Source organism: Camelina sativa, chromosome 13 (genome assembly GCF_030686135.1).
Source record: "Camelina sativa cultivar CO46 ecotype springtype chromosome 13, ASM3068613v1".
Lineage (NCBI taxonomy): Eukaryota > Viridiplantae > Streptophyta > Magnoliopsida > Brassicales > Brassicaceae > Camelina > Camelina sativa.
Genome location: NC_141892.1, coordinates 3,805,214 through 3,831,121, shown reverse-complemented (window position 1 = coordinate 3,831,121; position 25,908 = coordinate 3,805,214). Strand labels below are relative to the sequence as shown.

General features: G+C 34.3%; 5 protein-coding genes and 1 pseudogene across 7 annotated transcripts; 3 read left to right on the top strand and 3 right to left on the bottom strand.

Annotated features, from left to right (window-relative positions):
* Positions 1-492: 492 nt before the first annotated feature.
* On the top strand, positions 493-11,797 carry LOC104735022 (MADS-box protein FLOWERING LOCUS C). Its single transcript, XM_010454736.3, has 7 exons — positions 493-881; positions 9,591-9,648; positions 10,052-10,113; positions 10,200-10,299; positions 10,377-10,418; positions 10,615-10,656; positions 11,436-11,797. The coding sequence occupies exons 1-7, from the start codon at positions 697-699 to the stop codon at positions 11,541-11,543; spliced, it is 597 nt and encodes a 198-aa protein (XP_010453038.1). The 5' UTR covers positions 493-696; the 3' UTR covers positions 11,544-11,797.
* Positions 1,925-3,685, bottom strand: LOC147929180 (uncharacterized). Its single transcript, XM_087481114.1, has 5 exons — positions 3,556-3,685; positions 3,437-3,475; positions 3,049-3,348; positions 2,434-2,952; positions 1,925-2,356 (listed from the first exon to the last, which is right to left on the bottom strand). Exons 1-5 carry the CDS (start codon positions 3,640-3,642, stop codon positions 2,081-2,083), a joined length of 1,221 nt encoding a protein of 406 aa, XP_087337240.1. The 5' UTR covers positions 3,643-3,685; the 3' UTR covers positions 1,925-2,080.
* LOC104712937 (uncharacterized) lies at positions 3,566-6,077 on the bottom strand. The gene is made up of 3 exons (XM_087481113.1): positions 6,015-6,077; positions 5,726-5,782; positions 3,566-5,628 (listed from the first exon to the last, which is right to left on the bottom strand). The coding sequence occupies exons 2-3, from the start codon at positions 5,755-5,757 to the stop codon at positions 3,699-3,701; spliced, it is 1,962 nt and encodes a 653-aa protein (XP_087337239.1). The 5' UTR covers positions 5,758-5,782; positions 6,015-6,077; the 3' UTR covers positions 3,566-3,698.
* Positions 11,798-12,704: 907 nt separating the features above from the next.
* On the top strand, positions 12,705-13,760 carry LOC104735020 (protein DOWNSTREAM OF FLC-like). Its single transcript, XM_010454733.3, has 2 exons — positions 12,705-12,956; positions 13,229-13,760. The coding sequence occupies exons 1-2, from the start codon at positions 12,794-12,796 to the stop codon at positions 13,564-13,566; spliced, it is 501 nt and encodes a 166-aa protein (XP_010453035.1). The 5' UTR covers positions 12,705-12,793; the 3' UTR covers positions 13,567-13,760.
* A 76-nt stretch (positions 13,761-13,836) lies between these two features.
* Positions 13,837-15,422, bottom strand: LOC104735019 (putative ETHYLENE INSENSITIVE 3-like 4 protein pseudogene; annotated as a pseudogene). The gene has a single exon (XR_015577446.1). The product of XR_015577446.1 is annotated as a putative ETHYLENE INSENSITIVE 3-like 4 protein pseudogene (transcript).
* Positions 15,423-16,683: 1,261 nt separating this feature from the next.
* LOC104735017 (uncharacterized) lies at positions 16,684-18,641 on the top strand. 2 transcript variants are annotated; one of them, XM_010454730.3, is made up of 5 exons: positions 16,684-16,870; positions 17,084-17,753; positions 17,839-17,892; positions 17,979-18,163; positions 18,283-18,641. In XM_010454730.3, exons 2-5 carry the CDS (start codon positions 17,084-17,086, stop codon positions 18,376-18,378), a joined length of 1,005 nt encoding a protein of 334 aa, XP_010453032.1. In that variant the 5' UTR covers positions 16,684-16,870; the 3' UTR covers positions 18,379-18,641. The 2 variants fall into 2 exon arrangements, with proteins under 2 accessions (XP_010453032.1, XP_010453033.1); XM_010454731.3 differs by having other exon boundaries at positions 16,684-17,753.
* Positions 18,642-25,908: the final 7,267 nt, after the last annotated feature.

Here is a 25,908-nt window from a genome sequence, read left to right as displayed (position 1 = left end):
ATTTAAATACATATCAATGCATAATATATACTATAGAGGATAAATTACTTATGTGGAGAAAACTAGAACGCATATTAGTATAAAAATTACTTATGTGAAGAAAACTAGAATACATGAATCATCCTTTTTTTTTTCTTCTAAGAATGCAAATAAAAAACACATCTATCTAATTTCTGGAAATATATAATTAGGATTTCGAATTTGCAAAAACTTGTGGATATAGGTTTTTTTTTTTTGGTCATACATCTTGCTTCAATTTTTTAATACCTAAGTATCTGACTTAGTTTTGAACAAATCTTTGATTAATTTCATCTGATGTTTGTTTATAAATGAAGAATTAAAAATTGATGAAGAGGTATATATATATTTTTTTTTAATAAAAAATCAAAGAGTCATTAGAGCAAACGCGGTCGCATGATATTCGTCATGCGGGACACGTGGCAATGTTGCGTTCAAAACGCAACGTTTGTAATCATAAATTTTATTTTCATCACTCTCGTTTACCCCAAAAAAAAAAAAATCTAGCCCGAGGAAGAAAAAAAAAATTAGATTAGACAAAAAAATAGAAAGAAATAAAAGGAAAAAAGGAAATAAAAAAATAGGAAAGGCAAAAAAAACGCTTAGCATCTCTCCGGCGACTTGAACCCAAACCTGAGGATCAAATTAGGGCACAAGGGACTCTCGGAGACTGAAGCCATGGGAAGGAAAAAACTAGAAATCAAGCGAATTGAGAACAAAAGTAGCCGACAAGTCACCTTCTCCAAACGTCGCAATGGTCTCATCGAGAAAGCTCGTCAGCTTTCTGTTCTCTGTGACGCATCTGTCGCTCTTCTCGTCGTCTCCGCCTCCGGCAAGCTCTACAGCTTCTCCTCCGGTGATAAGTACGTCTTTTCCTTATCTGGGTTCTTCCCCCTTTAAGCTTCGGTTTTGTGCTTTCTCTTTACTTTTTCTCTGAAGAAAATAAATATACAAAAGACACAAATAAAATAAAAAATAAAAAAATAAAAACAATTAATGTATAGTTTGATTTTTCCGGCGAATCTCTTGTTGTTTTACTCGGTTCGGTCTTTGTTAGTGTTTTTTCTATGACCATGTGAGATACATGAGATAACCAAATCTATGGAAGAACAATGTCGTGTTGAGCTTAAGCTTCTTACTTTTTTTTCTGCTTTTCTCTCTCTATCTCTCTCTCTATTTCCTTTTTTCTGCATGGATTTTTATTTTATTTGGAAATTTTTTGCATGTCCTTTGAGATTTGCTTGACACGTTCTGCTGCGTACTCGATGCTGTTTAGTGAAGTTTCAAGCCGTCTTTGATTGATACTTAGCTTTAGGGATTAATTCCATATGCTTCTGATTTTAGTTTTTATATCAGTATTGCTAAATGATTCACTAGATCTCTCCTTTTTTATAGTGATTAAAACTCATTAGATCTCTTTGGATTTGTATTCAGTGCAATGAACCTTCGACTACAACAAATATGCACATTGTTAACCAGAGAAAAACGCTATCATAGGTCTTTGATAGCGTTTTCATGAGCGCTGTTTTAGGGCACTGTTATTATATGTACCCCATATACAATAGCACTTATTACGTATGCTATGTTATAAAAATATAACATAGCTTTAAGAAATTGCTATATTATCAAGATCATAATTTTGAAAAAATTTATACAACATTTGTTTTTTCGTGCTATGTTATAGTTTTATAGCATAGCTCTAATAAACTGCTGTATTATCAAGATTATAATTTTGCAAAAATTTATACAATATTTAATTTTTCGTGCTATGTTATACATATCTAATATAGCTGTTGCGAAATGCTGTTTTATCTTGTTTACTGTGCTATGGTATATTCTTTTATCATAACGTTTACCTGTACTTTTATAGCATTTTCTGATATGTGATTATAGCACACATAACCTGTTTTATAAAATCTCATAAAATCTGATTAATAAACGTCTCAGATCCAAAATACATAACAAAAGTCTCAAGAACATCAGTTTACCATCAAAGTCTCAAGAACATCCAAAATAAACAAGCAATCTCAAGTACTTAACATTACACAATAAAACCATCAGTTTAAGACATAATGACCTTGTTCTCTGGCCAAGCAATGCAGGAGCTAAGTGCATCTTCAATAATCTCTATTTCATCGGATGGCCTCCAAACTTTTACATTTTTCACCTTCACAACATCTATCCACACTTTAACTGCATTAGAACCCAAGCGAGTAAAGTGAACCTTATGTTCTGGATCATTTGTTCCCCATCGTCCTTCAGCCACAACCCTATTCTTTTCAGTTAAATCCATCAACTTGCACTTCTTATTCTCCTTGGAAATAACTTTATTAATGCGCTGCCATGTTTACAATATAAACCATCAGTCATCATATAATTAACAAAAACAACTTCATAACATATGAAAACACTTACTGGAGACTTCCTGAGAGGAGACTGTGATGGTAAAGTATTCTTTATTGGTGATATTGGACCCGTTGCATCATCAACAGGAGACTCAGAACCAGATGCAGACTTAGAAGACATAGATGCAGATTTGGCCTGCGATGCAGCCTTTGAAGCTGTTGCTGAAGTTTTGGACTCTGTAGCAGACTTAGAAGCTGTGGCTGCAGACTTGGCCTTTGATGCAGACAAAGAAGCATGTGATGTAGCATTCTGACCAGTTGGAGTTGAGGGATTTTCAAAATCAACCTTACTCAGGGGCCAAGATACGTAAGCCATCAAACAGTCCTCAAGAAATGACATTTCAGCTGTAGGTCTCCATAGTGATGTATCAGGCTGCTTTACTGAATCCACAAATACTTTAACTGCTTTTGGTCCAAGAGGAATTCCGTTAACCAACGCACTTGGTTCTTGTGTCTCCCAACGCCCCTCAGCAACAATGACGTCACCCTTAGACAAATCCAATAGTTTACATTTGTTTCCTTGTATACCCTGTTAAACACAATCAGTAAACAAATCCAATATAATTAATTAGCATTATAGACAGGGGTAATACATTGCTAACACATTGCTAGAAATTATAAATACCATAGGGGCAATGTCTTCCATTTGGATGTTGTTGTCTACCAGTCTACACTTATCAGTTGGCCATGCGATTATATGTCCAACAGCTTCTTTCATATGAAAGATCTTTTGTGCAGGTCTCCATAGAAATGCATCTGGTTTATATGCAGCTTCAACTAACACATTGAGATCATAAGGGCCAAGACGACAGTCATTCACTATGTCATCCGGATCAGAAGAAAGAATCCGACCCTCACCAACATTTTCATCAATGTCAGACCAATCAACAAACACACACTTAGGATGTGCTCTTTTGTTTACACTCTGCAACAATTTCATGAGCAACTAAGAATCATAAACGACACTAAGAAGAATCACTTAGCTGATATGAAAAGAAGTAAGAATATGTTACTCTTGCAGCTGAGTTTTCATCCATTTCAGCTTCTGGTCTCTGTAACATAAACAAAAATAACATCAATTTATATTACTCTAACTGGCTGATGAATAGTAGAGAACTCTTAAGTATCTAACCTGATTCTTGATTCTGCCAAGTTCACTTTCCAAGGCATTGACCTGTTTTACTAATTTTACTTGCCGTTTGCAAACGATTTTTTGCATACCTAACTGGAAGAAAGTGAGTCCAGATCTTAAAAAGAGCACATCCTAAGTGTGTGTTAAAGGTTAGTAAAAGGTTTGCAAAAAATCTTCTTCTCATTCTTGGACAAAGACCAAGGTGCTGCTGGAAGATATGTTCTCTTTCCTTTTGTGGTAGGATGCAACTCTTTTCTTAGACCAAGATGTTGAAGATCCTTACGAGCATTAAGACCATCCTTAGATTTTCCACAATGCAACAATGTGGATACAATGCTGTGAGTCACATTCTTTTCTATGTGCATTACATCCAAATTATGCCGTACTGGTAGATCCTCCCAATAAGGCAGAGTAAATAAAATGGATCTTTTCTTCCACCTTGATAACTCATCTTCATCTACTTCTACTTCCTCATCTTCATCGGATTCACTTTCATCATCATCACTGTCAAACACTGGTTCTTTATAGACAGTTCTCTTTCTCTTCATCCCAGCCTTTTTCACATTTCCGAAATCATTTTGGAAGTTTTTCAGATTCTGATGAACTTCATGACCAGTTAAAATTCTTGACTTTCTCCTATGCTCAACTTTTCCATCAAACCAAGTCTTCTTTTCCCTATATCTGTGTGTTGGAGCCAAACCTTTTCTATGACACATGTAGACATGTTTCCTGCTAAACTTCAACCACATACTATCAGTATTTTTCCCACACATAGGACATCCCATTTTACCTTTTACTTTACAACCAGCAAGATTTCCATACGCAGGAAAATCACTAATGGTCCAGAGAAGCATTGCCTTTAGAGTAAATGTACTTTTACTAAAAGCATCATACGTTAGCTCTCCATTCTTCCACAGATGATTCAAATCCTCAATAAGAGGTTCTAGGTAGACATCAATATTATTACCTGGTTGTTGTGGACCAGGAATCAATAATGTCAACATTATATTCTCCTTCTTCATACAAAGGTGAGGAGGCAAATTGTAGTTTACCAATAGCACAGGCCAGCTACTATAATTACTATTCTTCATGTTGAATGGATTAAATCCATCTGTGGACAGCCCAAGCCGTATGTTCCTTTCTTCAACTGCAAATGAAGGATACTTCTCATTCATCTGAGCCCATGTAACAGAATCTACTGGATGTCGAAGTTTTCCATCAGTGCTCTTGTTAGTGTAATGCCACCGTAAGTCCTTAGCCATGTCCTCTGATCTGAACATTCTCTTCAGCCTTGGTATAATTGGAAAATATCTTAATACTTTCTGTGGGACACCTTTCTTTACCTCATTAGTCCGCTTATTAGTCTTCCACCGTGAAGCATTACATTTGGGACATTTATCAAGCTTCTTTAACTTCTTTCTGAAGAGGCAGCAATCATTAACACATGCGTCGATCTTTTCATATCCCATATGAAAGCTCTTTAAAAATTTCTTGACATCATACAATGATGTGTGAAAGACATTACCATCTGGCAACATGCTTGGCAATGTCTGAAGCAGTTCATTGAAGCTCTTATCCGACCAGCCATTATGTGTCTTAATCCTAAACAAAGTCACAATAGCCGATAACTTGCTGTGGTTTGAACAGCTAGGGTATAGTGGGGTTTCAGCATCCCGGATCTTTGCAAGGAACTCATCCTCTTGTTGGTCCTCACCCTCTGCAATCTCACTTAAGTCGCCCACAGGTTGGTCAGCTAAGTCACCTCTAAAAGCCAACTCTTGATCAAAAAATTCAGCAGCTTTATATAACTCAAAAACTTCCTCATTCCACTGAGTTGGTTTACTTTGAAATTCATCTACTGACTTCACATCTCCATGATGATACCAATCACTATGCACCTTGTATGCCTCATCCATCCCTCTTATTACAAGATGCTCAACCACAACACTGTTTAACTGTCGTACTACATTACGACAGTCTTTACAAGGACATATTATCATTTCTATGTCACCTAAAGCCGCAGACACATCCCTTACAAATTTCCAAGCTCCACTTTTATAACCAGGATCAGCTCTTCAATGGATAATTAAAGAAAAAAATCATAACTAAAAGAACATCTTAAAGTATCCAAACCCAAAATAAAACCTAATTATGAAATATAATTCCTTACCTGCATAGATGCACCCATGCCTTGTCCAACATTATATGTTATAATATAAATTTTAACCTTTATAGATAAAATAGAGATACATATTATACAAAGCTCACATTAAGCAACAATTCAGACAATACTGCACTACTTCAGACACATACAGATGCTCTTAAACCAATATCTAACTGTGTAAAATCTCACTAATCTAATCACTATTTATACGAATCAGACTCAAAGGACAAAACATAGCAATCACCAATATTCGTGTGTAATAATAATGTTTAACTATTGGTTGAGTGATACTAACCTGTTGTGTGAGTACAGAGAAATGAGAAGCTTCAGTTCCCCAACATTTCAATCACCAACACTTGGGAAAAAAAAAAATCGTTCAGTTTATGAAGGCGCAAATACTCAAATCCAAAAGCTATTTTTGAGTCAAATCTGTAAATAATCGAACCCTAACAAAACAGATGGATTCGAAACTCCACATTCTCAAAATCTGTAAATAATCGAACCCTAAAAAACAGATAACGAAATAAATCTAGATAAATCGAACCCTAACAAAACAGATAACTAAATCTGACCCTTATCGAAATCAAAAGCTGTTTGAAATCACAAATAATCGAAACAAATAACGAAATTAGGAGGAAGAAGAAAGACATGCCTCAAAAATGGATTCGAGCTATCAATTGCGATGGATATGGAGATTTAGGGCGAAATTGGGGCTTTTCACAAACGGCGAAATTGGGGCTTTTCACAAACGGCGATAAAACTGAAGAATTGATAAGAAATTTAGAAGAATTTGAGCACACACAGAGAATTTAGAAGAAGAAATCTTCTTAGGTTGAGCTTAGGTTGTAACGAGAGAGAGAGAGAGTGTGTCGAGTTTTTGGGTTTTTTTTTTATTTGGCGATTAAGTGAATAATTTCACTAAGTATTGGCGGACAAAAGTCACTTTTGTTTCCCGCTACATAATTTTCCTATCATAGCGTTAATAAGATGCTATTAAAAAGTAAGCGAAAAAAAATCTCATCTTTCATAGCAGTGACGGAAAATGAGCTATATCCGTCTGCTATCAATGTACATATTTGTTGTAGTGACGGAAAATCCCATCTGCACAATGTAGTATACATTATTTAGCATTAACCCCACTACAACAAATATGTACATTGATAGCTAAATAATTTCAATGGGGTTAATGCTAAATAATGTATACTACATTGTGCAGATATTGACTCTAAGTTTATTGTTGATCTTCTATGAATTTCTCTCTTTGTCATGGACCTATATTACTTGATGATTATCCAAATTAGTGTTTCTAATTGAAAAACTCAGTCTCACAATTAGTCCTTAACGCACATATGCTACTTAAGCTATGTGATCTGGTATCGATTGCGATTAATTGCAATTGTTGTGTGCATCTTTAACACTTTGTACCACACATAATGAACATTAACTGGACTATTTTTAGACTAAAATTCATTGCTCTCATGGATTTGCATACAAATACACTCCCGGGAGATTTGTAAATAAAATTAGTACCGTAGATCAATACTAATTTTGGTTCAAATGTATGCCACATTACTTGTAAAACTATTGACTAAAAGATTAATTGGGATATACATGTTTTTTATAATGATTTCTCTCCTTTTTATGGATTTGCTTACTTGAAGATTAATTATCCAAAGGTGAATAGTTTCCTACCCTAGTAGTTAATTACCTCACATAGATATGCTACATATTTATGTTATTGTTTATCTCTTAATCTTTTCATGGAGGTGTTCATATATATAAGATTGTGTCCTCAACATGAATCCACAACCTTGTAACTTTTGTTGTGCAAATTGACAAATCACACAACCTTTGTATCATGGGTCTTTTGTCATGAATATTGTCAGTAACACAACCTTGTTTCTCTCTTGCCTCTAGGAAATGTAAAACTCCAGAAAACTTGTCTTCATATAAGAAATATCAATATGATTCGACATTGTCAAAAACAAACTCGGTGTAGTGTTTAGTACAACCCTCCAACATATTAACCAAGTGGTTGTAGTGGTTTAGCCATGTTGGTCAAGATCGTAGGCCGATTCTCTCACTTAATGCATACTTTGTTAGGGTTTGTTCACGCCTAATACTGAATGTTAGGTCCAGCCTTGAAATAGCCGAGACACCTGACTAATTATGAGTTAAAAAGAAACGTTATCTACTCAATAACTCATTTTTGCATCCTTAATTTTGGTGCAAAGAGCTTAACTTCACAATGGAACTGAAACCCATTCACACAAATTATTAAGTGAATTAGTGGTAGTTTTGTCAAATTTGCTTGACCTTTATTAGGTAATATGTATAGTTTTAGTTTTATCTGTTTTAGGTTTTTCATTCTTTGGAACAATTTATCTATATATTGGTGATACTTGATAGATAGATGCCTCAGTAAGTTGATGTAATTTCAATGGTGTAAACTCTTCACCTTTACTGCTTCATTTTTGGCTTTCAATATAGTTAATTGGAACCTCAACATTTTCTATATATACAAACGAGGAAGAAAATGGAAGACCGGTTTCCTATTCTTAGGAAAGTGTTTCCATTTTCGTTGCAAAGAAACATAAAATAAAATTATGAGATTGTTGTATATATAAAGACTCGGTCAATGTATTTGGAGTCTGGATTTACGTATTGGTCATCTGCTTACTGGCCACATAATCATCATCATGTTATGGCTTATCAATACTCCATTACCAGAAAAAAACTTGAGGTCAAGGTTCATATGAGAACTCAGAAAGTTGTCTTGTATATATGTTTAGATGGTATTACTTAGAAAACCAATAGTTGATGTCACCCTTTTTGACACACGATTAGGCGTTTTCTTTTTAGTTATGCATGAAAACACTAAGAATATTGATACCACTATTCGTAGTCTCAATTAATCAAATTTCATAGGAAGATGTTAAAGATAGAATTTAGAGGGTAAATAGGTTTTGTTTTTATAATGGTATTGATGCCACAATTTGTGGTTCAAAACACAGCCGAGACAAAAGAAAGAAGATATATAGGATGTTGTTTTGACTTTTGATGCTAATTGCGGTATGAATCGAATCCAAAAATGGAAAATCAGATAGAGGTTACATACAATCAGAATAATGTAAGTCAATGAATTGGAAGCAGTTTTCAACTGTTTCTTATGTTTAGGGTTGTCTTTTAATAATGTGCCAAAATTATAAATCAAAATTACTTTCTGTAAGACTCGGTCCATGTCCTTTGAATTTGGCTTAAACATACGTATTGAACGTCTGCTTACTGCCATGTCATTACGTTGTGGTTCATCAATATTTGTGTGTACGTTTTCGTGAGTATATGTTTTCTTTAGCAGTAAAAAGTCTTGAGTGTATTGTACACACTCTATTAAACCACAATTGCTTGTTTTCATTTAAGGTTGCTGGTGTGTTTCCATGTTATATTATATCAATTAATGTACCATATATAGAAGCACAAACAAATTGCATAGAAACAATCTGGACAGTGGATGCTTGAGATTAGGGTTTTCTGTAAACGAAATGTTAGATCACAGGGATAATCTATATACATGCCTTAATTTTAGTAAGCCTTTTCTTTGTGGAAAAATGTTCAATTTGGACCTACCGAAATATATAATAATAATTCATTGGATTATCAAACTTTGAACATTTCTAGGTAAATGTTTATAGTTCTTTTTTTAGAGATGAAAAAAATCTATATGTGTGTAATAATAAGCAATTAAGGTTTTGTCTTTAATTGTCTCTTCTGATGCCATCATATACATGTTTTATAGTTTCCAGTGGTCTTTTCAAGGGTTAGCTTGTATTTTATTATCCTAACATACTTTTCTTTTTTGTCATCTCTCCAGCCTGGTCAAGATCCTTGATCGTTATGGGAAACAACATGCTGATGATCTCAAAGCCTTGGTAATACAATCATTTCGAATATTTTCCCAGATGGAGTTTTAGAAGGCGTAAATTTACTAAAGACGTAGAGAGTTCAATAATCAATACTGTCAGAGCCTATTCATAGCCTCCTGTACAGCTTGCATTTTTAGGCATGGGCTCACAGGCATATAACGTTTTCTCATTATAGTCACTATTTGGAGTTGTGTAGTTGTAATTGTTTAATAGATATGAGTAAACGCATGTTTAGCACCATAACATTGTGGAGATATTCTAGATAAAGGTATTACATCACTGATCCACCATGAGCTATTAGCTTGCTAAGTGATCCTAAATATATAATGAGGTGGTGTACCAACATGCATACTGAAATCCTCGTAGGTTTTTTTTTACCGCATCTTATATGTCCCTTTTCTTTGGCCAGGATCTTCAGTCAAAAGCTCTGAACTATGGTTCGCACCATGAGCTACTAGAACTTGTGGAAAGGTTAGTACTAACTAAAACTATATTTGCTCTCCTCCTTTGAGTATAAAGGAATTAGGGTTTTCTTGTAAAACTATGAATATATGCAGCAATCTTGTGGAATCAAATGTCAACAATGTAAGTGTCGATGACCTCGTTCAACTGGAGGAACACCTTGAGACCGCCCTCTCCGTAACTAGAGCCAAGAAGGTAAGTGGATTCTCTAATGTCTACTCTTTTCAGAATTTGTTTGCCGAGAATAACCTTATTGCTTTTGTTTGTTACAGACAGAACTAATTTTAAAGCTTGTTGAGAACCTCAAAGAAAAGGTTAGATATCTGATTCCAAGTTTAGAACATATATCAGATATATACTCTAGGGTGTTTTCATTGTTTCTGTAAGTATGTTTAATGAGCTTTGCACACGTCTTTGCAACTTCTTCCCAATGCATATGTTGTGGATTTCAAAATCTGAATTTGTTAAGTTGTGATTTGTGATTGCTGAACATGATGATCTTTAAAACAGGAGAAATTGCTGAAAGAAGAGAACCAGGTTTTGGCTAGGCAGGTAACGAAAGCTACTTTTTCTATATATATGCATACCTAATAAGCCATTCTTTTCACTTTAAGCATTTACTATATAGTTAACACTTCTCTGTCTTGTATTTTAGAAAATTTATTTCTCAAGATTTTGGTTGTTGGTAGATTAGGTATTAGGGTTTGTGAGATTATTACTGCTGAATATATAAGGAGAGAAGAAAATTGATTCGGTCTGGTTTGAGTTAAGGGAAAACTTTGATTCGGATTTTAGAATGACAGATGAAAAGTTTAATTTTAAGATAGTTATTTTATTGATAAAAGACACACAAACAAACAAAATTCATGAACAGTATATAAATTCATTATTACATGATAAATTCATTATTACATGATAATTACATGAACAATATATTTTTGTAACGATTATTGCTATATCATTGTACTAAAATAATATATACTTTTCTGTTGGTGGAAATAATATTAGGTTTTGGTTGTTCTTTTTCTGGATTTGGGATAAAGGTTTTAGTTAGGTTTTGGTTCAGTTTGATATTTACGAACGGATTGGTTTTTTGTGCGTCATGGTTAAGGTTTGGATCTATGTGTCCAGTAGTCTAGCTACTTTTACATCTTCAAGGTTAAATTATAAACAGGGAAGTAGTCTAAAACAGACAAATTATGGAAGCAATATGGTGGAACGAGTGTTAGTCTTAAATCGGTGGAATGAAAAGAATTTTCATTTTCATATATATGAGTAGAAGACAAAAAGAAAAAAGTGAATAATGATTTTGACCTATGATTATCGTACAGATGGAGACGAATCATGTTGTTGGGGCAGAAGCTGATATGGAGATGGAGATGTCACCTGCTGGACAAATCTCCGACAATCTACCGGTGACTCTCCCGCTGCTCAATTAGGGCGGTTGATATCAAAAATCCAAAACATATATATAATTAAGGGAAGAAAAAAAAAAAATATGTAATTATTCCGCTGATAACGGCGCGTGGTATACTGTTATGTATGTATATCTTAACACTCCCTCCTCTCTCTCTCTTCTCTCTCTCTTTGGCTTGTGTGTGATACTTAAAAGTAGATTGAAAGTCAAATATTATCTGTTTAAGACAGAACTATGATGAAACTTTGTACCTTATTCGAGAGAGCTTTGCATCGAGATGTTGCTGTGTGTGTTCTCCTCTTCTGTCGAAAGCTTGTGTTTGCTTCACAGTGAAGAAGCCTTCTGCTTATTTTGCAATAGAGGCGTGGCACAACTCTGCTCTATTTGTCCTCGTAATTTATTTTGTTTTTATCTAAAACGCGTTGTGGTTGTCATGGGTTTCTATTGGGCCCATGTCGGTCATTTTTTTGGCCCAATAGGCTTAGTTCCTGAGATCCATTGCTGTTAAGTGTTGTTAACGTGACCGACCTATTCCAAAAAAATTATCTAGGTGTCTAAACCGGCTTAACTAGCCGTATAAACTTCATAATCATTTGAACTAATCAATCGATTAATTTTTTCATTCACGGATGTGATCAAAACAATTAACCTCCTTCAACTATTCTGATATAAATTAAATAATAGTCGATACAACCAGCCCAAGAGTTATAATGCACACTACGTAAAGAGAAAACATAAGCACGTTCTGTCGGACTGAAGCTAACCAGCAATTTCATCACTCTATTTGTACATAGTAGTTTTTTGTTTTTTTTATCAAAATACGTAGTAGTTAATCCACAAAATTCCTGATTACGATATACAATATTATTATATCATTAGACAAAAATCATGATGTGGATTCTAGTCTAAAAAGATTTGTTCGGAAAAAAGTATATATAATTATAAAGTCAAATGCCGGATACGTTAGTGGATATAAAAATGTGAAGTCCGATCGAGAGGTAGATTAAAATAACCATTACAATACGAGTTGACTTGTGGAGAAGGCAACACAAACTTTCTCGCCGAGTACGGCGGAGGAGCAGCCGCAAGTGGATCCAGCCGACACTAAGGAAGCTTTTTAATTTGCACAAGATGCGATACACTTACACCTTATTTAATACATGTGCCCTCCTAATTACCTTCTTATATAAATATTGCATAGTCTGCACGTACTACACAAAACCCCTTCACTAATAACAACCTCCGAAAATTTACAATATCGTTCTTTCTTTAATGGAGATGGCTAAATCATCTGTACCTCTGATCGCTGTGCTATGCTTTTCGCTACTGCCACTTGCGGCCATGGCGGTTGGAACGCCATTCCACATTGAAGGATGTGTTTACTGCGACACTTGCCGCTTTGGATTCGAGACTGTCGCTACCAAATATATCTCAGGTTCGTATGATTCTTTGGTTTTGATTGGTTACATGTAGAATATTCAGACTTTCCAAGATTTTACCAATCCTATATTATTTTTTACGGAATCATTCGTGGTTTCTATATTTCCTCAAATTTAATCGCCAAAATTATATAAAAATCCGCCATTCACAGTCTTTAATCCTTAAATCAACTTTATTTTTTCTCCTAACATATTCTCATTTAATTTTCCCAACAAAAAAAATTACTCATTCAAACTCCTAATTCGTAATTTGGTTATTTGAAAACAGGGGCAAGAGTGAAAATAGTATGCAAAGACAGAGTGACACTCAAGTCGGAGGTGGTCGGGAAGGCGGTGACGGGACCTGATGGGAGATACAAAGTCGCCATCAAAGGAGACCGACAGGACCAGCAGTGTCTGGCGGAGCTTGTCCACAGTCCTATGTCCCGCTGCCATGAAGCTGATCCTGGTAGAAGCACTGCTACAGTGATCCTCACGCGATCCAACGGCGCAGCATCTACTCGCCACTACGCCAACGCCATGGGTTTCTTCAGAGACCAACCTCTCCGTGGCTGCGCCTCTCTCCGCAAACTCTACCTTGCCGACGGCGACGAAAGGGCTATTTGAGTTATTATTACTCACCTTACGCTCTTCTTGATCAAACAAGGACAAACCCATATTTATTTAGAGTTTATTGTTATTTTGTTTTGTTGTTGAGTCTCCAGAGATGGTGAGACTATTTTAGACATATCTAAAAATTATATAAAATAACGTATTTGCAACCTTAAAAGAAAAAATTATATACTTAAGTTGGATCATAATTTGCTGCAGCTTGGAATTACGATAATTTTTTCAATATGTTATATTTTAGTTATCTTATTAATATGAGATATAAAATTGTATTGAATTGTATAGGTCGATAGATCATAGATGTAACTAGAGAATACAAGTACAGACAGAAATGTTCTGACTTTAGGTACATGTAAAGCATATTCCATAACAGAGTAGTAACAAGCTTAACTAATAATCGAAGCTATATATGTCTTTGTCTTCACAACCCATGTCCCAAACTGAAAATGTACTCTGGTTCACGTTGTCCGATTGATCAGATTCTGTAAATTGGTTCACGTTGTCCGATTGATCATCATCATCTTCGAATCTCCTAGAGCAATGTAACTCGTTCTGCATCCTCTCTAACCAAAAATAATCCATCCAATTCACATCGTTGCTATGATCATCATCAGATCGCTTGTCCATTGCACTCGAGCTCTCACTGTAGTCATCTTCACTAGTCGTATTAGTAACAATACTTGGAGCCTGGCTCGGCCCGTATAGACACTGTATCTCATGACCCGTCCTCGAGTTCTTGTCCCCGAATCCAAAACTGACATCACTTTTAGGACAACTCGAGTTTTGGCAAGTGTAAACACTTTTAGACGGTTCCACAAACTCACCCTTTCTCTTAGACCCCGACGATTCTTGATCTTGATCATCCGATATCTTGAGGTCTTTGATATTTAGAAGGGCCTCTTCTTGGTTTAAGACACGAGACCAAGTATCGGTCTCTCTAGCCATCATTTTATCTTGTAAGCTTTTGGATTGCCTCGCGAGACGTCGTACTCTTCCCAAATTCGGTGACATGTGTTTGATCACAGCCGCGAGAACACTAACTTTCCACGATTTCCTCAAATCGTGCGGCTTTCGATAGGGCGGCGCACCGTGCTCATGAGCTAATCCTTGCTCTCCCCACCAAAGCTCCGTCCCCGTAGGCCACCACGGCGGAGCGATTCCTTTCTCTAACGGAAACCGCCGCTGTGGCGGCATGCAGTGTTGCATTAACGCCGATAGTAACGATCCAAGAGTCGTGTCTTGTAGATCTTGTAACATGTGTAATAAGCTCGATGATGATGAGGACTTATCAATAAGCTCTGCGGCCGCAGCAGCAAGTGTTAAGTAATCAGTGATAGCGTCTGGAGCGTTTTGTTCGAACTGAACGTTTTCTTTCCACCAACGTCTTAAACTATCGGACGAACCAGTTATCGGTTTACCTTTTTCCGGTACGATTCCGTAGACAAAACCTTTCGCTTTACACACCTCCATGATCTTCATCATGTACTTCAACACCGAGTCTTGTGAACGAGCCATCTTTTTGCGCCGTGAAGCTTCCGCCCGGTGCGTGGTCAAGGAAACGACGTCGTTGTTGTGACGTTTCTGTTGCTTGAGCTTTTCCATGAGGTTTCGGTCTTTCCACATGCGTCTTTTGAGGTCATCATAGCTTATTTCTTCTTCTTCTTCTTCTTCTTCTTCTTCTTCTTCTTCTTCCTCGTCGGGACTAAGTGCTTCCAATTCTTCGACTTCCACCATTTTTCTTTTAGTGCATTAGATCTCGAGTCATGGACTATAACTGACAGGGTTTATCTATATATATTATACGTGATTGAGGTTATTGTCCGTACATAGAAAACGTATACTAATGTAACACGACTAACGTTTTGTTAAATTGAGTGTCTATTCATATATAGTTCAAATATACGTGATTATCAATTGCATATGGTTGTTTTTTGGGAGGAGGGTGGTGTGCATGTGCGATTGAGGACGTGGCAAGATATCCTGGTTCGGTCTGAGCTAAACATAAGTTGTAAGAGAATTTCGAATTTTGTGGTGGAGATATTTATGTTTTTTTTTTGGTGGACAAGAGTTATCTCCGGGGATCAAGACGACGAAGGTTAGTAGAAGTTTCTTCGGTTGCATCAAAGTCGATGGATAACGAGAGCTGATTGCACCGACTCAATTGAATACTATATATAACAAAAACAAATTTTGATAGGACTGTTTTGATCTGTATTTATATTTATAAAAGTAAAAATCATGGGTGCAATTAAAGTTAGATTGACACTTAAGATTATAATCAAATTATCCAATGTTTTGACATAGCAGACACAAATAATTTATTCATTTACATACATGTCTTTCGATAGTGTTATTGACGATTGAAAATTGGTTTTCTGTTCTTAATAACTAATCTCAATTGTTTTTATTGTTTGCTGCGGCAATCATGAAAGCATTGGATAAGACGGTAAGCGAGTGATATCGGGGATTACTGATGATATCAGGCTATGATCAGCAATACTATTAATTACGACGCTTTCGTATGAGCTTACATAAGAAGACTACAAGACTCTTACCTTTTTTATCCTACCAATTTTAATGTCTTATGGAGATTGGAGTACAGTATATACTAGCAGCCTGTATACTGGTTGTAGTAGCTTTCTACGAGAATGAATAAGTATGGGGAAAATACTTAAAATTTTGTTGGAAAGTACGAAAAACAATTTTGGGACTTGTCGGTTGCTTCGAACTGAAAGGTAATCTCAATGATGTCATATGCTTGGAAGGTAATGTAGCATGTTAAGTCAACTATTTATTTTTCATAATGTTGAAAAAAAAAAATAGAAAATCAAATTATTAATCAACTCTTCTTACCTCGGAAAAAAATATTTTAGAAAACATTAGTTGCTCAACCTAGTTCCATTTATGATATGATGACACATTCACACACCCAAATTGGGAAAAGATCATCCGTTCTTTCATTATTTGTAACAAACCCAATAAATTATAATGGGCTTCTTATTCTCAAAATTATTGGGCTTCTTTTAATTCCTGATCCGGCTCAGTAAGTAGTGGGACCCAGCGAGATTCCATCCTGTCTCAACTTTAATGCTTTATTTTTGTTTTAAATTAAATAATAGTAATAATTATGATTTCGAAAACGCGACTCCAACAAAAACAAAATCGAGATCGGAAACTCCGCACGGTTCCCGCCTCAACCAAATCAAAAACCCTAATTTGTTTCCCACCACCCAATCAGATCCTCCTCCACCGACGGATCCTCTCAATCTCTCTCTCTCTCTCTCTCTCTCTCTCTCTCTAGGTCAGTCACCTCCCAAATTCTTGGATTTTTCCCATCCTTCTGCACGCGAAATCGCGATTTCGATTTAAGGGTTTTTTTTTGTAGGATTGAATTTCTCATCTGGGATTTTTAAAGTTTTCGTCTTTCAATTGAGTTCTTTAGTATTCATCATTCGTGTATATTTGTTTGAAAGTATTGATCTTTTTTCTTTGTTGGGTGTGAATTTTTTGAAAGATGACTAAAGAGAGTGGCAAATTAGTAGTGCCGTCGGAACAAACCCGACCCGCTTTGTGTGATTTGACGAATCTTCCAGCTAAAAGAGGGATTTCTTCTATTTTGGGTGATTTGATTCATGAATCTGGTAAGGCCATTGCTCATGAAGGTTCGAGAGAGAAGTTTTCAAAGAGGCTTTGTTTAGTTGTAGATGACTTGGTTAAGGAGAATGCTAGTTCTATCGATACAACAAATGAAGGGTCTTCTTCTAATGATAAGAAGACTAGTTGTTGTGGTGTTGGTGATTCTGATGAGAGAGCAGAGTCTGAGGAGTATCATGATGCTGTTATGGAATGCTCCAGTGGAAGAGACGGGAAAACATTGGAGGGAAGCAAGCAGATCTATTTTGAACCTGGTGATAGAGACGGTGCACAAGAGTTAAACACGTCTGCTGAGGCGTGTGAAACCGTTGTTACTGGTGAAGAAGGGTTGGCTTCGTCTGTGGTAACTGGCAATGCCGAGAGACCTCGGCGGAATCCACATCCACGGGAGGACTTGCCTAATTCTCTGAATTTGACGAGATCATTTGAAATGGGTAGATGCTCAAATGTTAAGAGGAAGGAAGAGCATGTGGATCAGAATATGGGAGATGATTTGCTTCAATCATGCTCTTGTTCTTTTTGCCTTAAAGGTTTCTGATTCTTCTTTTGTTACATATGTTTCTCTTGATTTCTAATAATCTGACTTGGCTATTTGCTACGAATGAATTGCTTCAGCTGCGTATATTTGGTCAGATATTCAATACCAGGATACCAAAGGTCGGTTATCCGGTAAGTCACAGTTACCTTAACCACAAGCTCTTGAAGATTTTCTTGTGAATATTGTTATATGATCTGTTTTTTTTTCTCTGAGGCAGCCTTGAAGAAGAGTCAGAAAAAAGCTAGCAACTTGATTCAGAGAAATGGTAAGGAATGGCCTACAGATTTTCATGCCACAGTGAACTCTGTTACTTCTGGAAAACAAGAATCTAAACTCATGGGGCAGTGGAGGTCGCTCTTTCTTAGCATGGGTGATATCCTCAATCATGAAAATAGCCAACTTGTAAGTGATTTTGGAAGCTTCTCATCTGTTCTTAAAGGTTAATGCAAATGTGTGTTTATATTAAAGCTATCTTTGCTTTCTTGTACACATAATAATAACATGAGTTTTCAATTTTGCAGCAAAAGAGTTTTAAGACAATGAGAAAATTTCGAGAAGACTGCAAGATGGATTTGGAGAGAGCAATGAAAACACCTCACACAACCCCTAGTAAGTAAACTACTCTTTTCGAGTCTCAACTTGATCAAAGACTAATGAATCGGAACTTCTGTTTCTGAAAATTATAATATCTGGACGCAATGTATAGATGTTTGATTTCGTAAATGATTATGTATGTGTGAGACTACTGTTTGGTGTTAGTAATTTTCTCGATCTATTTTTGTTCTTTGTGTTGTGTTCTTCACTTCGTCTCTCAAAAGTGTAGATTTCACACTGGTCTATTTGTATTTCTTTGGAATCAATGGACCATCCTGTTTTATTCTTTGTTATGCCTTAACTTTAGTGAGCTATACGTAATCATGGTTGTTAAACTTATTATATTAAGAATTACGATTCGAATGCGTCTAGTACTAATTTCTTTAACATACAAAGAATTAAGTTGTAGTGTTCTATAAATTGACCATTCTGTTCATATATTATCTTGATCTACAGTGAGAGCTTACCTTACTCTTTTATGGGTTGTGTGGTTTGTCTGCTATGGATTTTCCTGTTTGAAACTGGGGTTTTGTACCGATTTTGGATAAATGATTTCAAGTAAGTTGCCAAAACATGCTATCCTTGTGTATAAACAAAAATAAAAACTGGTGAGAAAAAAGAAAAAAAGAAAGAAAATACAAAAAGACCGGACTCACCGGAGACATTGTAAACGGGAAAGAACTGAAGAAGCTGCATCACGTACGTTGCAAGTTATGCCCACGTAGTATGTTATTAGGACTCTCAAGACGTCCAATTATGAAACCTTGTTAATTTTGTTAATGGGCTCTTTAGAAGTTTGCAAACGTTTGGCTTCTTCTTAGTAATAACGTTAAAAATATTTCCCGCCATTCCAAAAAAGACAGAAAACATCATTTTGGAAGATTTAATTATGGTAGTTCAACCGATCTTCTAGGGTACAAAATAACTATCTCGAATATATTTTGCTGACCATTGCGATAAACACAGACTACACAGTGCGTACTAAAGCTTCAGAATCGTTAACATCTAGTGGACATGAAGTTCATAATTAGTCTTCACTAGGCTTGCGACTTCGGTTTCTTCGGGTAGTTCCGTTTCGGTTACTCGATTTTTCGGTTAATTTTGAAATTGAAAACTGTTCCGAATTGAACCGACTAAGATTTCAGTTCGGTTCGATTCGGAATCGGTTATTTCGGTTCGGTTACTCGGTTTTCTCGATTTACAATTGGCTTGTTAAAAAAAAAGACTTTTTCTGATGGATCCACACCGACGTTTGAAAGGTGGAGCTCCTAGTACTGATCTAGAAGGCAAAGATGATGATGATTATGAAAGAGGATGAATCGAAAAAAAGAAAAAGATGATTATGGTGATGAATCAAAGTAGGAGAAAATAAGGGTGAGAGATTGAAGAAGATTAGATGAAGATGATGATAGATGGAAGAGGAATGAGAAGATAATTAATTGGTAATGAATGGAACAGAAGGAGAAGAAAAGAATAAGAAAAAGAAGAACTGATTGTTTGATGAAAAGGAAGAAGAAGAATGGATAAAACTAGGAAGGAGAGGAGAACAATGACGGCTAGATAATATATTAGATTAGGGTTTTCATTTATTTGGTTAATCGTTCGGTTCTAGTGAACCGAATCGAAAATTTCGGTTAACTGAGTCAAAATTGAAATCATTCCGATCGATTATGTCAATTAATTTAAATCGAACCGATTTGGCCAAATTTCGGTTTGGTTCGGTTCAGACAAATCGGTTCGGTTCAAATTTCCAGGCATAGTCTTCACACTTCAGTCTTCACATTAAAACCGGAAAAAGAAAAGTTCTTAATTAGTACTCCTACTCTTGGGTGAGATACCCAACAAAAAAAAAAAAAATCTTAACCTTTACATATGTATATTAATATATTTATATGCTTGGGTCTTACCCAGTTCATGTCCAGATACGGACGTATATAGTAATTTTGCTCCCCAATGTTATGGCATTGTCCTTTGCAGGAGTTCCCCCCATGTGACACATATTCATTGGTACGCTAGTTAGGCAGATCGCATCCCATTTTAACGCATGCGTGAACATTTAGTCATAACATATGAGTATATTCCTATATTTTCATATTCAATATAATACGATGCACTCATGCACATAGATACTACTATGTGAATATGTGATGTATGCATTAGCCAACTACGTTATTCTTACAATACTAACAAAACTATATCATAAACGGCTCGATCTATACAGTTCACATACGATTATATGATAGTATATGTGAGTGAATAATCCATTAGTTAAAATGATAAAATGCTGAAGACAGAGACAGACTTATGGAAAGCTCGACCCTCAAAGCGGGGACCGGTCGCCAATGCGTACACGTGTAACGAAACTACGGGAGCCCAAAAAATAAGACCATCCCTTCTCTTCACCCTCAAGATTCTGACAACATGCAGATACAATACAGTATATGTTTAAAATAATTTTATTTTTATGAAGAAGAAGAAAGAACAGAAAAATACCTTCCTCTTTAATGCTTTTGATTATGGACAAACCAATTATAAACGCGATTAGCGAATAGTTTATAAACAACTTCTAGAGTCTACTACACAAACCTTGATTAATAATTCGACTACATGAAATATGAGCTCTTGCACGTGATTCATTCACTACCATCTCCAACATCCACATAATTTGATACTATTATATATGCATAAACAATCTTATAAGAAGGTTTTTCTCAGCTTTTTGCTAAACAGACGACACTTGGCATGTTATCTATCTAACACATGTCTTTCTTTTATTGTTTGGATCTAATTAATTAAATTTATTTGTATTTTGGATCTAAATAATTAGAGGCCCATAAAACAAACAAAAAAACTATTCACATTTCATCCTAGGAAAAAACTAATTATAGTTTATTTTGAAATTTTGAAATTTTGAAATTATAGGTTTCAATCTTATGTATGATTCAATGCAAAAACGGATTCTAAGTTATGTATAAAATTTATTTCTGGGTTTTAATCTTATAAATGATTCATGGACAAGAAATGATTGTAGATTATGTTAGAATGAGGAGTATTTATGTGTTCTCTCAAAATTCTCTTATAAATTCATAAATTTTTGGATTTTCATATACGCTTAGTTTATGGCCTTTAATCTTATATAATCTAATGGTGGGATGTTTTTCGTAAGTAATTTGAGAAATACTTACTCATTTATTCCCCGTTAGACCTTACCAATTTGTTTTCCATAAAAGTAGAATCATTCCCTTTTCCATGAAATTAGAATTCAATCTCTAATTACTCTCCTTTAAAAAAAATTTCAGTTATTATTATTTAATTTCAGTCATTAGGTTCATAGAAAGAATTATATTATTTTTATATATATTTCCAAATTTCAATAGGTATCTTGAATAATTTTTAAATTATTTTTGCAGGTTATCATGTTTATTGTTCACATTAATACTACATAGAAAAAATCATGCGAGACAAATTTATTTATTCATTAGAGTGTTTATGTATGTCTTTTCTATTCTCTATGAGCTCTGGTCCAGCAGTTATGGATGTCATATAATGTATGTATGACTTTTCTTATATTTTAGAATTTCAATTTTTTTTTTGGACATTCATGTGGTAAAGCAGGATAAAAATTCTTCTTATTGGATGATGCATATCAGTTTCTCCATTGTAAATTTAATTTCTTTGTAGTCTTCATCTTTAAGCAAAAAAAAAAAATGTATTTAAAACTATTATCAAAAACGAAAATTGTATGTTTACTGTTATTAAAAAATCATGTTGTTAAGCTTGTGATGTCTTTTTATATCATAGTATGATATGAGTTGCAATTTTCTATATTATATATGATTAATTTGACTTCTATAGTTTTGAGTAGTATATGTTAATTGTATACTGGCATCAAATATTTTTAAGAATCTTAGTATCAAATAGCTTTAGAATTAACCTTCTTAGAAAAAAAGAACAAAAAATTCTTATAATATTTGTCCACTTTCACATATAATAGTTTACTTTCTAAGATATATTATTATTATGATATTTGACATTATAATATCCTACGGTTTGTCTTCTAAGTAGATACGACAAATATGATTATTCATTTTATTCAATTGCATATATGATGATGATGAAATAAAACTATTGCATGTTTATACTCATCCAAAAATTAGTGTAAGTTTTAAACCATCATAGAGTTTCTAATAATTAAAATAAATGAAAAAAAAAAAAATATTATTATAATTGAAAAAGGGAAAATCGGTTCTCAAGGTTTAACATATAATTTACTATCGCGAAACTTTCACAAACTATATTAGTATATATAATTTTATTATTAATAATACATATATGATATGAAATATAACTACTTAATAAAATTAAATATAATTAATAAGAAATTTAATATGTTTTAAAATATTAAAATTTTTGTATTTATTTAAGGTCAAATGCAAAGAAAAATAACAGCATAAGTATTCAAATAAAATTATATTACAAATATTAAGTTACATTAAAAATAAAAATATTATATTGACAAGAAAATCACCAAAGGACATACAATATTAGAAAGATATTCTCAAATTTCTCTACATTTAAAAATAATTTTATATGATGAGAAATTTAATGAGTCCCTCACCAATGCACATGCTCTAATATGTATTAAAAATCTAAAGGGAGAAAAAACTAGACACTCTACTATGCAATCAAAATTTTGTTCATGTGTTGAGATAGTCTAACACTATATATAAAAAGAAAACTCAAGTAACACTAAACAAATCAATCCAGAAAAACTAAAATGATCAGTATATTTTTAAAATCACAATAATAACCATTGCTAAGTAAACAAATAAAAACTAATCATTTCTAAATTACTAAAATTGAACAACATTGTAAACTACATCCGTGCATAGCACGGGATGACTTCTAGTTATAAATATTTTTAGCCGAATCAATATATGATGCTCTTGCAATTGATTTAAGCATATGGATATATAATTAAACAATTCAATATTTATTTAGATTAGATTCCCTTTTAACTAAGCCCTCTTTGCATAGACACAATTACTCTAGAAGGCGTATCTCATTTAACGTGGTTAATAATATATTATACTTGAAAGTATGAGATTAGTGGTGTAAAGAGACTCCTTGATCACCAATAATTGAGATTTGAAAGTATAATAATCAGATAATTTGATTAAGCTAACAATTAATTAATAGATGTTAATTAGCCTAGATAGAGCTAAGAATAAGCCAGTGAAAGGGATTGAAGGGAAAGCAAAGAGTAGAATCCATCTTTCCACGTTCAAATAAAGTGAGGAAGTGAGTTTAGTTTGACAACACTTTGTAACTCTGTGGAACTGTCTTATTGTCTCTGCTTCCTGCCTTCCCAGTTCCCACCCATGCGTTCAGTTTTCGTTCTTTTTTTTTCCTTTTTAGTTTTCTGTCCGTATACTCTTTTAATAATATAACCTTTTTTTTTCCTTTTCAATACGATCTTATAAGTGGAATCCAACTTGGCCAATCTAACTCTTCTTTTTGTCACGTTAGAGTTGGAACTTTAATACATTTGCTAAATTTAATAGAAGTTTCCGCAACATTTATCTGAATTCCTTTTACACATTGATGAAGATCTTCGTATGCTTTGTTATTCTCAACACATGTGTGGGATCCCTACGTAAGAGATAGAAAAATAATATTGTGTGGATTATGTGAGAAATCAAATCTTTATACTGTTTTAAACTGGTTCTACAAATCGTTGTATACATTTCGTCGTCCATCATGGAATGTAAACGATATTCGAAAATGTAACATATCCTACGGAAACTTAATTATGGGTTTCTAGTGTAATTATTTTTTTTAAAGGTCATGGACAATGAGAATACACATACATAAAAGTAATTATATTGGGTATTGGTGATATGTCGACATCTGAAGGGACTGAAAACACATGCAGCCTTATTGTGATAGTTAGTCGCATTATACACCCAAAAGCTATAGACAAAAAGCTTTGACCATAATGACCATCCACTATTATTGATTTGCTATGACACTATACGTATAGTCATGACTTTTCTCTATACACATATTTCAGCTTTCACAGAGACTACATGCATGCATCTGATGATGTTATAGCCACTCATATATGTGTCCATCTATGTAACATAATATATATGATTTTCACATATATATGTCTCTGTATAGTATATACCATTTCCACTGGCAGATTCCAAAAGACGTAAACACTAATTCGAGTAAGAATAGAAAGCAGTAACTTAGAAAAGCCAGAGATTGGGCTTGACATATACAATTTATCTATTTGTGGTTTAATTTGTCTAACTCGTACATAAGTTTATGGTTATTAAATAGTATGTATATACTCCAAATATGTCACACATTTTAGTAAACGTAAAATACAATCTCGTGACTGTTTTCTCACGGTTAATTGCGAACTTTTGGACTGACTTTTTTTTTTGTCTTTCCATCTGAGTCGACACTCCTTTCCAACAAGAGAGCACGATTTGGAGAGACCGCCATTAGATAAAATTTTCCACTTGAGAATATCCTAATTGCTTGTTACACGGCTAGTATATATATATGTATTAAAAAAAATATGAGAGGTTCAGGTTTCACATCTTGTTATATTCGATCGTTCGTTACTCTACTGTTACACATGTGCGGATCATCATTACTAATTGAAACTAGTTTATTTGAGCGGATAATCATATTACAAATTTAGAGATTCACTCGTCTCTGACCTCTGACCTCTGACCTAAAAAACATACAGTCCAAATGTACAATTGGATATGTTAACGTTTGTGGGGAAAATCTCGTCCATAAGAAATTCACACGATTAAAAAAAATGAAAAAATGAAGCATTATCGTAATAATTATCTTGGATTTGAAACAACTACAAAATCTGCTACGATACGATATAATAAATTTGTCTCGTACCAGCAAATAAATATACGGAGCGTTCGTAATCAGGGCCAAAGGACATGCACGACGAGAAACAAGACTTAACCCAAACTAACAATAAAACATACTAAGACGTCCAAGTTTCCAGAGTTTGCCTTTGCCACTCCGAGCAAGAAAACAAGTAATAAATTCGTGGTTTGATGAGGTTTAACTTGGTTAGGTTTATTCGTCTCTATACTAGTGAAAAGTACGTACCAGACAGATTTGAATTGATAATTTAGTTTCACTTGGACCCCATCAGAGGCTATGTGGCAAAGTGTCAGTAGACAAGTACACAAAGTGAGACAAATCTAGATACATCACACATTTTCAAATTCCTCACACCAAATCTACATATTTAATTATTTATTTACTTAATATGTGTCAAATACAAGTTACAGTCTCCAAATTTGGTGTAAAGTTTTAAAATAAAAAAGTGGTACATAAATTACATATACAAGTTTTGAAGAACTGAAAAATAATAGAGAAGAAGAATATAGCTATTTCAGTCACTACCAAACATTGGCCTAATTAACCATTACTTTCAAAAGATTCTCATTTATATCCCTTTTGTTAGATTTAAAAGTTAAACCCCATTGATATATATAACAACTCGG

What these genes read in the sequence shown, in the direction of transcription:
- LOC104735022 (XM_010454736.3), top strand. Translation starts at nt 697, where the DNA reads ATGGGAAGGAAAAAACTAGAAATCAAGCGAATTGAGAACAAAAGTAGC. An exon ending in AGCTTCTCCTCCGGTGATAA is followed by an intron (nt 882 to 9,590) that starts GTACGTCTTTTC and finishes TCATCTCTCCAG; the next exon opens with CCTGGTCAAGATCCTTGATC. An exon ending in TTGAGAACCTCAAAGAAAAG is followed by an intron (nt 10,419 to 10,614) that starts GTTAGATATCTG and finishes TCTTTAAAACAG; the next exon opens with GAGAAATTGCTGAAAGAAGA.
- LOC147929180 (XM_087481114.1), bottom strand. Translation starts at nt 3,642, where the DNA reads ATGCAAAAAATCGTTTGCAAACGGCAAGTAAAATTAGTAAAACAGGTC. An exon ending in TTGGCAGAATCAAGAATCAG is followed by an intron (nt 3,476 to 3,555) that starts GTTAGATACTTA and finishes TTTATGTTACAG; the next exon opens with AGACCAGAAGCTGAAATGGA. An exon ending in TGGAAGACATTGCCCCTATG is followed by an intron (nt 2,953 to 3,048) that starts GTATTTATAATT and finishes TGTGTTTAACAG; the next exon opens with GGTATACAAGGAAACAAATG.
- LOC104712937 (XM_087481113.1), bottom strand. Translation starts at nt 5,757, where the DNA reads ATGTTGGACAAGGCATGGGTGCATCTATGCAG. An exon ending in GCATGGGTGCATCTATGCAG is followed by an intron (nt 5,629 to 5,725) that starts GTAAGGAATTAT and finishes TATCCATTGAAG; the next exon opens with AGCTGATCCTGGTTATAAAA.
- LOC104735020 (XM_010454733.3), top strand. Translation starts at nt 12,794, where the DNA reads ATGGAGATGGCTAAATCATCTGTACCTCTGATCGCTGTGCTATGCTTT. An exon ending in CGCTACCAAATATATCTCAG is followed by an intron (nt 12,957 to 13,228) that starts GTTCGTATGATT and finishes ATTTGAAAACAG; the next exon opens with GGGCAAGAGTGAAAATAGTA.
- LOC104735017 (XM_010454730.3), top strand. Translation starts at nt 17,084, where the DNA reads ATGACTAAAGAGAGTGGCAAATTAGTAGTGCCGTCGGAACAAACCCGA. An exon ending in TACCAAAGGTCGGTTATCCG is followed by an intron (nt 17,893 to 17,978) that starts GTAAGTCACAGT and finishes TCTCTGAGGCAG; the next exon opens with CCTTGAAGAAGAGTCAGAAA. An exon ending in ATCATGAAAATAGCCAACTT is followed by an intron (nt 18,164 to 18,282) that starts GTAAGTGATTTT and finishes TCAATTTTGCAG; the next exon opens with CAAAAGAGTTTTAAGACAAT.